Source organism: Heptranchias perlo, chromosome 14 (genome assembly GCF_035084215.1).
Source record: "Heptranchias perlo isolate sHepPer1 chromosome 14, sHepPer1.hap1, whole genome shotgun sequence".
In the NCBI taxonomy this organism is placed as follows: Eukaryota; Metazoa; Chordata; class Chondrichthyes; order Hexanchiformes; family Hexanchidae; genus Heptranchias; species Heptranchias perlo.
Genome location: NC_090338.1, coordinates 57,688,214 through 57,699,480, shown reverse-complemented (window position 1 = coordinate 57,699,480; position 11,267 = coordinate 57,688,214). Strand labels below are relative to the sequence as shown.

The 11,267-nt window shown below is 39.6% G+C and overlaps 1 protein-coding gene across 1 annotated transcript in view; it reads left to right on the top strand.

Annotated features, from left to right (window-relative positions):
• Positions 1-884: 884 nt before the first annotated feature.
• The window catches only part of LOC137332220 (histone-lysine N-methyltransferase, H3 lysine-36 specific-like), a 205,674-nt gene continuing 195,291 nt past the window's right edge, over positions 885-11,267 (top strand). Inside the window, exons 1-2 of the mRNA XM_067995913.1 lie at positions 885-1,206; positions 10,449-11,152. Coding sequence (XP_067852014.1) covers positions 10,466-11,152 — 687 coding nt within the window. The 5' untranslated portion in view covers positions 885-1,206; positions 10,449-10,465. The remainder of the gene's footprint in view (positions 1,207-10,448; positions 11,153-11,267) is intronic.

Genomic DNA, 11,267 nt, shown 5'->3' with positions numbered 1-11,267 from the left:
TGGCGAAAACAAGACATGTAAGAGCCCACAATGGCACCCCCTGTTCTAAAAGGGTGCTCCCATTTCAAGTATCTCCTTGATTTTTGGACGATGTTGACCTCCCTCCATCACGTAACATGATGGCCCAGGACGTCAAGCACGACAGAAAATAGTTAACATGATCGTATTTAGCTCATTTTTGAAAATAAAAATGATCAGGGTCATTTATTTGAAATAAACTGGGTCCTGGTGAAACCTAAGATGGCGGAAGTGACGCAGAATGGCGCGGATGGTGTGGGGGGGGCAGTAAGTACGAAAAAAAAAACTATGTAACATTTTTTTACATGATTTATTTTCAATAGATAGGAGCAGTGCCCGAGTTTGTGAGAGTAGATGTTGCTGTGGAAGGGGAGTAGGGAGCAGAGTCTGTGTGGAAGGTGAGTGGCCGTTGGGCGGCTGCGGCTCGAGCTCGCGGTGGCGGCTCGCGCCTGTTGTCCGTTGAAAAGGGAGGAGGAGGGGGGGGGGGGAAAGAGAGGAGGTAGGAGCGCGCGCTGATTGGCTCAGACGGGGCTGTCACCAACAACAAGACAGGTCGGTAAGTGCAGAGAGAGAAAAAAAAAACCAAAGGCAGAGAGAGAAGAAAATAAGCACGGCCACGCCGAACTTGCACGGTCAATACTGAAAACAAGGCCGGCGGCTGCTGCACAATCTTTGCAATGTAAAAAAAAAAGTACTTTTTGGCGAAATAGGTCCGTCTTTTGGGGAAGGGAGAGAGATAAGTAAAGGGTACTGCCCACCAGCCTAGGCCCAGGGCAGCCAGCCAATAGTGTTCTGGAGAAGCATGGAAACGCAGGGGTATTGAGATATTTAAGGGGGGGGGGGGTGTTGAGCCGTAATTTGGGTTTTGTGGTGGAAAAAGCAAGGAAGTGGTCACGTTTTGTGTCTGCTGTATTTTTTTTTCTCTTCTGCTCAATACGGTCTCATTCGTCTTTATTGATAGTAGTGCAAAAGTGCCAGGATAGCTGAGGATGAAGGGCAGCCATGTTGCACCAGGAACTTTTCATGCAAAAGCTTAATCCAACTCGGGAGTGATTTTATTTTTTTTTGTGGAGAGAAGTATAGGGTCTTTAAATAATATATGGTAAAATATCGTTAGTTTAAATGAACTGTCATTGCAAAAGGAAGGAGCACGGGATCCGAAGGCAATCAAGAGGAAGAAAGGTTAAGGTGAGTTGGAGTCCAAGACTGACGTCAGGAGGGTTATTTCCACTATGAACAGTTTGTAAATTGAGTTTCAAATCAAACTGAAATTTGAGGTTTGCCTTATGAATGGACAGGCAAAATAGTGTTGTTTCATTGCAGATCTTACTGGACTCTTCAAGATCGAGATATTAACATTTATAAAACGTTATCCAGGAGGAGGAGGAGGAGGAGGAGCAAGAGTGGTCATAATGTACAGTGCAATGGAGTTACAGTATTTAAAATAATGCTAAAGTTTATCTGGGATAAATTTGACCTTTAATGCATTTTACAACTTTAAGAAATGTCAAGTTTTTGCTTTTTGGATTTGTGATATTTCCTTAAATTACATATAAAGTTACAATATGTCTTTGGTAGGCCTACACAATGTGGGTAGAATTTGGAATGCACATAAATTACTAGTATAGTGCATATTATAATAAGTAAATATATAGTTTAGGGCTTCTCTTTTCCTCTCATTGGTCCTTTTTTAAAAAGATAATCTTTCAGTTGGGATGGAGAGAGGGAGCAAAATTACAATTGATCCAATAGCAATTTTGATGGGGCTTAAAGTTAACTTATGTGGACAACAAAAGGGGATGACAAAACACTTGTTTGAATAGAATTGCGTTGGAGTTGGCATATATTTAATACCTTTAAAAATATATAAAGGTATATATTGCACCAGTGTGTAAATGTGACATTTGTTATTTAGCAAAACATGTTAATTGTGAGAAATTTCCTTCCATTTATCCTGCCATGTCTGTTTTTGTGTTCATGCGCTAGGATATGTGAATTTTGACTTGAATACTTTTGTTAGTTATTAGTGGATTCCACAATGTAAATGCATTTTTCAATTTTGTATAAAAATACAAATTTAAGAAAACAACAATGTCTCTCTCTTCTCCCCCCCCCCCCCCCCCCCCCCTCCACTATCCAAAAATATATGTTAATGGTGGATATGTAATTAGAAATCTCTAGAAAGACTTGACTATGTAAACTGGGGCTTAAAGGCCAGTGTCTTTGGATATAGATTTGTATTATCTTTGTAAATCTGCCTAGGGTAAAGTTAAACATGCTTCATATGACTGATTGACTTCCCATTTTAAACTGTTGACATAGGCTAGTTTAAAACCCCAAATTGTGCTCGTTTCTGTTTCCTATCTTTTCAGGGCTTGGGTTTGGACTATGCATGGCCTGGTTGATATTAGGATATTGTGAGTCTTCCAGGCATTTTCTGGAGTTAAAATATGCATGTCATAAAATTAATTTATGTTTAAAACAATAATATGCATTTTCCCCAATGGTTCAGCAAGTTTATCAAGTGAATAGCTGAGCCAAAGTCCGAGCCTTCAGTCTTTGGTCTCTGTAGCGTTAGCTGATCTGAGTTAGGAGAGCTACATTTGGCCTTTGAGCTATGAAGGTGAAAATTGTCTGAGTGCTATTGACCCTTGTTGGAAGCAAGCATTTATGAATGTCAAGTGAGGAGAGGCTTACCTTTTATGCCCCCACGCCTGATGATGCTCAAAGGTTCATTTATGAATAATGGTCACTTTGGTGAAATACAGAAGGGTGACGGGAACTGTACCTCAGTCTATTCCTTTAATATGGGAGATAATTAGCAATGTAATTTTTCTAAAATACGAGTGGGTATACCCACTAACAGAATGGGTGGTACTGCTGTTTTGGTTAGTTTTCAGAGGTGTAAAGAAAAGACCATGAGACTGACCAGGTGAAGTAACTTTGAATATCTACAGGTCCTAGAAATGCTATTGTCCAAAGTGATTTAGTTGCTCTTGTATGATTTCAATAGCTCTGGTTGGAATTTTGTAAGCTATCTTTTTGTAATTTCTAATGTTGAAGTTTACTTAAATTGTTGCAACTAATAGATTGTGTTGAGATTTACTCAAAAGAACAACATAATGAAACTGGATCAGTAGGACAGATGTGCTAGTGTCGTATTTTTTAATTTAGGTAGAGAAAGCCAAATGACAAATTGCTATGAGAAAACTATGACTAGACTATTGAAGTGTAATGTATGATGACGACACTGTTGCGGGGCGGGGGGAGAAGCGATGTACAAAGAAACGCCAAAAAAGAACCTTGCTATATATGCTGGAGCTTGCTTATGATACCCATTTTAAATAATACACCTACTAAATCAAGAAGACTGTAAAAGAAAAATATAACTGAAAATATAATGCAATTAGAGAAATTAGGCATATGCATGTGCAGCTTTCCAAGCAAGCTTCTTGGATTGATGTGCAAAGCCTGCTCATCATCCTGTTCGTGCATATATGACATTCCACCTGAGTTGATCTTGCTATGCTGTTCTTGTAATGGACTATAAAAGAGAATGGTTCATCTGTAATGAAATAGATGTTAATACAGTGAAGGGATTTCCTAATTGAAGAACTTGTGCAGGGAACAAAATAAAGCATTTGTTTGTAGATATGGTTGACTTACATTTATGTTCAATTATGCTGGGAAGAAATTGTTTTGATAGACATTTGGCTGTTAGCGCTATTCCAAGACATTTGCTAGCTTGATTTTTCTCAGTTGGTCAGTTGGTTGCACTGTGGTACTGATCCCTGGTCTCTGCTGAGTAGCTAGAGCAGTGTGGAGAAGCTACAGTTGTGTTCCTGACTTAGGAAAGGGAAAGAGTTGACATTCTTGATGGCTATCAGTCACCCCTGCTGGGAATACATGTGAACATTGGGTAAGACTGGATCACACTGAGTTGTGATGGCTTCTTTGGTTGAATAGCCTGTTAACATCATTGTTTTTGTGTGCTCCAGAGGCATAACCAGAGATTATGAAATCGCATTGCAGCAACAGTCACTGCCTTCCAAATATGAGTAAGAGGAGTAAATCGGGGAAAGCTGCAGGAGGAAAAAAATTGTAACACGGCAGTGCTATCTAATAAGCAGTATGCAAAGTGGATGCTTTTTAACTTGTAGTTTTTTTTGTCTTGAGAGTTGGAGTCCAAAATGACCCAATACATTTAAGTTTCTTCAGTATGTCTGGACCACTTCGTAATACTTCCAATAACTTGTATCCAATATTTGTGTTTAATATAGAATATTTACTTCCTGTAGGTATTGCAAAATACAAGTCTGGTATTTGGTCATTTGTGACCATTTTTAACCTAATTTAAAGAACAGCTTTTTCTTCTCTTCCAAACTCTTCCCTTTCCTCCTGTAGGTATTGACTCCTCACTACCACATGGTTTCATGGTTCCGGGAGCCCTCTAGTACCTAGCCCAAATGTCCATTATTCATTTTTTTGTGTGTGCAGGCTATTTGGGAGAGGAGATACATCTCCGTCCAGCTCGATCCTATCTCCATCCCATTTCAACATATGCCTCCCTAACCTGGTGGTGCTGAGGCTAAATGTACGATCTTGTTGCCTTCTTGGCTGATATTGGCTAATTTAGTACAGACCACAAATTGATGTTGGGGCTGCCATTGTCTGCCTGGATTATGTACTCAAGTCTCTAGTATGGGACTTGAACCCTTGACCTTTTGACTAGGCATGTGTCATAGTTGCTAATTTGTACCTTTTTGCTTTTGTGAATTTTATGCATATCGAGGTGAGGGACATTTATGTTGGGCAATAAACTATTTTTATTTCTTGGCTCCCACGTTGCACGTCAAGTATTCCCAGCACAGTTGAATGCTCTCTCAACTCTCCCCTAATAATATGCCTCATCCCAACCTGAGAGAAACACTTTTTCTCCTGTACTAGTATGATTCTATTTTCCCCCCCACATCTATTTTGTGGTCTCGGCATAAGATTGCCAGTTCTAGCAGTTGAGTGTAGTAGGTCTACGCCAGACACAACTTGAGGTCTCAATTGACCCTTACAGCCAGTGGGCAGGACATTTTTTTAAATTTCAGGATTTTGGAGTGGGATTTTTAAAATTAAATTAACTGACTTAGAGTTTTGAACATTCTAACAGCAATTCTACATAATGCTTTTTAAAAAGAAAAAAGAAGCTTTGAGTAGCAAATATTGCTCTCGTTTTAAAGGGTAGGATAATGTAGATCTGCAAAAGTGCTCTGTAATTGTTATCTGCTCAGCTAATTAAAGATATACTTGTCATTATCAGGAAAGCTTTCTATCTCCATTCAAGCCCACCCTTTTGAAATTTATGTTTATTGTCTGCAATTTTCTTCTTCAAATCTGAGACTTGCTACTCGGTAAATGGAGCAAGCCTGTGATTTAGTGGCGTTCTGTGGATTGACTGCATTTGTGATGTGAATTGCTTGTGAATCCTTACATGTTGACGTACTGGTTGTGCTTCAAACAAGGGTGAGCTTGTTGAGTCTAATGAGCTTTAGCTGTTCAAATTCTTATGTGCTTGGATCTTAATTATTATCTTTTAACAGATTAATTTTTGTTTGCAATTTGTTAGTGCTATTAAGTAAATTGTATGCTTTGTGTGTTCTTTATAAGATGTATTTAGATTTAATCTGAGCTCACCTGCAAATGATCAATTGTTTAGTCTCAGTAGTTAACATTGCTTTTACTAGTAACTCTTTGCTTTAAAGATGTGTGACTTAATGGGAATTATTTTAATTATATATACATACATGCCATAAACTCAATCCTGTGTAGGTGGAAGTTTTGCTTGTTTCAAAATGACTTGTTCCAAGTTGTGCCTTGAGTGCTTCATTTTGTATTGAAGTTATTCAGTGTTAGGTCACTGAAAATGGTGTCTGCTTCATTCTCTTCTGCAAACCTGCCATGGATTATCTTTTAAGAACATATTTAGCCCATATCTTCTAGGACTCTTGTTTAGGATCAGTGGAGTTTAAATTTTTTTAAAATAATAATATGTGGCTACATGTGTTCATGGAATCATACACCACATTCGGCCCATCATGCCTGTGCTGGCCTTTTGAAAGAGCTATCCAATTAGTCCTACTCCCCTGTTCTTTCCCCATAGCCCTGCAAATTTTTCCGTTTCAAGTATATATACAATTCCCTTTTTCAAAAATGGCAAGTTGGGTGCTTTGAGCGTTGACAAATTGCTCAAAGGCAGCAGTACAGCAAGTTTCCAATAAGTGTGTGTGTGTGTGAAAATTCTGTTTTGCGCTGCTGGATTGATAAAGCTTCCTAGGTTTGTTGGGGGAAGGTGACAATTATCTTATGTAATCCATTAAAACACTCTTAAAGGTGATAAATTATTATAAATTTAGTATTTTGTTCTGGAATGATATAGGCATCACCCAAGTAATCCACAAGGAAGATTTATATATTGTCATTCGTACCTCAGAATTTTCCAAAGCATTTCACAACCAAAGAAGTAATTTTAGTGTAATTATTGTTGCAATGTAGTTAAATGCGATAGCCAATTTGTACACAGCAAGGTCCCACAAACAGCAATAACCAGCTAATTTGTTTTCAGTGATGTTAGGGATAAATGTTGACCAGGACACAGAGGGAACCCCGCTGCTTTTCTTTGAATGGTAGCATAGGATTTTTTTATGTCCAGAGTAGGCAGATGGGGGCTGGGTTTAACGTCTTATCCAAAGATGGCACTTCTGGCAATGCAGCTGTCCCTTAGTACTGGAATGAAGTGTCAGCCTTGGTGGATTGGGGCTTGAACCCATAACCTTCTGACTCAAAGGTGAGAATGTTACCACTGAGTCAAGACTGACACCTTAAAGAACCTAACCATCTTTAACTTTTTAAAGAAAATGTTGATGCAAATATATGTGCCCCCCCACCCCGGCCTAATGACACCCCAGGTGTATCAACCCTTTCCCAAATCTGCCACAACGGGGAGCTTCCTGGAGAGCTCAGCTTAGGTGGATCCAGAGTATGGCCTGAAAAAACGATCATCAGATTAGAGCAGCTGTTCTATAAGGGCCAGATTATGCCTTTCCACTAAGTGCTGGGAGAATAGATATGTCAGCCAGTATCAGTACTAGGAGAGGTGAATTTTGGCCCCCTATCTCCAGATGAGGCATTCCTTTCAAAACCTTGCAGTACTTCGCAGGTTTTAGTGTGAGCCACCTTGCCCTAGAACATTAATCTATTCCACAAATCTCCTTCAGACTGTTTTAAATTTATTCTCGGGATATGAACGTCACTGGCAAGGCTGGTATTTACTGTCCATCCCTAGTTGCCCTTGAGTAGATGGTGGTGGGCCTTCTTGAACTGCTGGAGTCTGTGTGGTGAAAGTGTTCCCACCATGCTGTTTGGTAGGAAGTTCCAGAATTTTGACCCAGCAACAATGAAGGAATGGCTTATATGTTCACGTTAGGATGGTGTGTGACTTGGGGAACTTGGAGTTAATGATGTTTACATGCACCTGCTGCCCTCCTCCTCCTTGATGGTGGAGGTCATGGGTTTGGGAGGTGCTGCTGAAGAAGCCTTGGTGAGTTGCTGCAGTGCATCCTGTAGATAGTACACACTGCAACCACGGTATGCCAATGGTGGAAGGGATGGATATTTAAGCTAATGATGGATAAAATTGGCCAGCATTCCAAATCTTGATTGGTAAATGAGTGAACCCTGTTGGAAATGCCCATATGTAGTTGATGATGGTTGAGGACAGGGTTGGGCTTGATGGTGACTCCTTGGGGTTAAAGAGCCAAAGAGCGATTGTAACATGATAGAATTTCACGTTGCGTTCGAGAGTGACATACTTGAGTCCGAAACTAGAGTCTTAAACTTAAATAAAGCTAATTACATAGGTATGAGGGGCGAGTTGGCTAAGTTTGATTGGGAAATTAGATTAAAAGATATGACTGTAGATAAGCAATGGTGAACATCTAAAGAAATATTTCATAATTCTCAACAAATATACATTCCATTGAGGGATTAAAAACTCCACGGGAGTAGTGATCCATCTGTGGCTAGCTAAAGAAGTTAAGGATGGTATTAGATTTAAAGAGGCTTATAATGTTACCAAGAAGAGTAATAAGCCTGAGGATTGGGAGAGTTTTAGAAATCTGCAAAGGATGACCAAAAAATTGATGGAGGGAGAAAATAGAATATGAGAGTAAACTAGCAAGAAATATAAAAGCAGATTGTAAGAGCTTCTACAAGTATGTAAAACAAGAGAGTAGTGAAAGTAAATGTGGATCCCTTAGAGGCTGAGACAGGAGAAATTATAATGGGGAATAAGGAAAAGGCAGAGATGTTAAACAAATATTTTGTATCTGTCTTCACAATAGAAGACACAATAAAATATTAGATATAGTGGGGAACCAAGGGTCTAATGAGAGTGAGCAACTTAAAGTAAAGAAAAAGTACTGGCAAAATTAATGAGACTAAAAGCCGACAAATCCCCTGGAAACTGATGGCCTACATCCAAGTGTTCTAAAAGAGGTGGCTGCAGAGATAGTGGATGCATTGGTTGTGATCTTCCAAAATTCATTAGATTCTAGAACGGTCCCAGTGGATTGGAAGGTAGCAAATGTAACCCTGCTATTCAAGAAAGGAGAGACGGAGAAAATAGGGAACTACAGGCCAATTATCCTGACATCAGTCATTGGGAAAATGCTGGAATCCATTATTAAGGACATAATAATGGGACACTTAGAAAATAATAATATGATTAGGCAGAGTCAACATGGTTTTATGAAAGAGAAATCATGTTTAACAAATCTACTGAAGTTTTTTGAGGATGTAACTAGCAGGGTAGATAAAGGGGAACCAGTGGATGTCGTATATTTGGATTTTCAAAAGACATTCGATAAGTTGCCACACAAAAGGTTGTTACACAAGATAAGGGCTCATGGGGTTGGGGTGATATATTAGCATGGATAGAGGATTGGTTAACAGACAGAAAACAGAGAATAGGAATAAATTGGTCATTTTCAGGTTGGCAGGCTGTAAGGATCAGTGCTTGGGCCTCAGCTATTTATAGTCTATATTAATGACTTCAATGAAGGGATCGAGTGCAATATATCCAAGTTTGCTGATGATACAAAGCTAGGTGGGAAAGTAAGCTATGAGGAGGACACAGAGTCTGCAAAGGGATGTAGACAAGTTAAGTGAGTGGGCAAGAAGGTGGCAAATGGAGTATAATGTGGGGAAATGAGGTTATTCACTTTGGTAGGAAGAATAGAAAAAGAGTTTTTTAAATGGTAAGAAACTATTAAATGTTGGTGTTCAGAGAGATTTGGGTGTCCTTGTACAAGAAAAACAGAAAGTTAACATGCAGGTACAGCAAGCAATTCGGAAGGCAAATAGTATGTTGACCTTTATTGCAAGGGGGTTGGAGTACAAGAGTAAGGAAGTCTTGCTGCAATTGTACAGAGCTTTGGTGAGATCGCACCTGGAGTACTGTGTACAGTTTTGGTCTCCTTACCTAAGGAAGGATATGCTTGCCTTGGAGACAGTGCATCGAAGGTTCACTGGATTGATTCCTAGGATGAGAGGGTTGTCCTATAAGTAAAGATTGAGTAGAATGGGTCTATACTGTCTGGAGTTTAGAAGAATGAGAGGTGATCTCATTGAAACATACAAGATTCTGAGGGGGCTTGACAGGGTAGAGGCTGAGTGGTTGTTTCCCCTGGCTGGAGAGTCTCGAACTAGGGGGCATAGTCTCAGGATAAGGGTCGGCCATTTAAGACTGAGATGAGGAGGAATTCCTTCACTCAGGATTGTGAATCTTTGGAATTCTCTATCTCAGAGGGCTGTGGATGCTGAGTCATTGAATATATTCAAGACTGAGATAGATTTTTGGACTGTAGGGGATTCAAGGGATATGGGGATCGGGCGGGAAGGTGGAGTTGAGGTCGAAGATCAGCCATGATCTTATTGAATGGCGGAGCAGGCTCGAGGGGCTGTATGGCCTACTCCTGTTCCTATTTCTTATGTTCTTAGAATATGCACAATTGTGGGAAATTCTAAGAACATAAGAAAACTAAAGATTAATCCCATAATTTATTATACCTTCATTGTTGTCCATTGAGGCTGGAAGTAATGCTTGGTTGCCACTGCATGAGTTCAAAAATGCAAGAATTGCCCTTTTTGAGCTGTTTTCTTGCTGATTTGCACAAATTCTTGATTAAATAATAAGTGTCGTAATATGGTATTTGTGATAGTATAGAGTCACTTCATCGTCAAAATAGTGATTTTTTTTTGAAGTTTTCTAAATAACCTTATATGGAAGCTTGGTAAGAATTGTTCTAGGTGCATTAATGTCTTTTAACATTAAAAGTTTTTAAGTTTGACAGTTCTATAACCAGTTGCTTTTTCTCTTTTAGGGTGACACTAGGGCAAGATGGATCATGCCTGTGAATATGAATTGACGGTGGGCAGTGCTTTGCCTTTTGCTAATCCGCAACAGTTTTCAAATTCATTGGGTTTTAATGTTTCTGAGAGCAATGGCACAGGCTGCAGGACAGGACAGAATATTTGTGGACAAGAGCGCTGTAATCTGCAGGACAGAAATGCTGTTCAGCTGTCCACTGATTCACAGGGTGGTGCACAGCCTGCATTTAATGGTCGTGTTTCAGCACCATCCTACATTCCACTGCGCAAGCTTCAAGATCTAGCTTCTATGATTCCCACTCGGTTTTCTGAGTCTCCAGAGACAAAGCAGTGGTCTGAATCCCCTGAGGACTCGCCCACCCAGGACTGTTGTGCAATTGACAGAGACAGTCACACTTCTCCAGAGTCTGATTCTACACAGAATGGTTCACCAGAGTTGAAGTTGAAGATAACTAAGATGGTTATGAATGGAAAGATGATGTTTGAGTCATCTATCTGCAGTGAAGTGGAAATAGAGGATGGGAAGGATTTGGAAGAGCAACCTCCAATCATCAAAGAGGTAGAAGTACCAGTAATGCACAGAGCAAAAAGAATGAGAAAGAAGAGTGTTAAATACAGTCCTTCACATGAATCGGAACAGAAAGTGGACAACACAATGGCCTACTATCTCCCAGCTCCAGTGGAAGGAAGAAAGCATGTGAGTGTTGCTTTTATACAAAGAGTCTAGATTTGACAGGATGAATTTCTTCCAATACATTTAATGGTATAATATGAGATGGCAGGAGCACTATTACATACATATAAAAATTCTT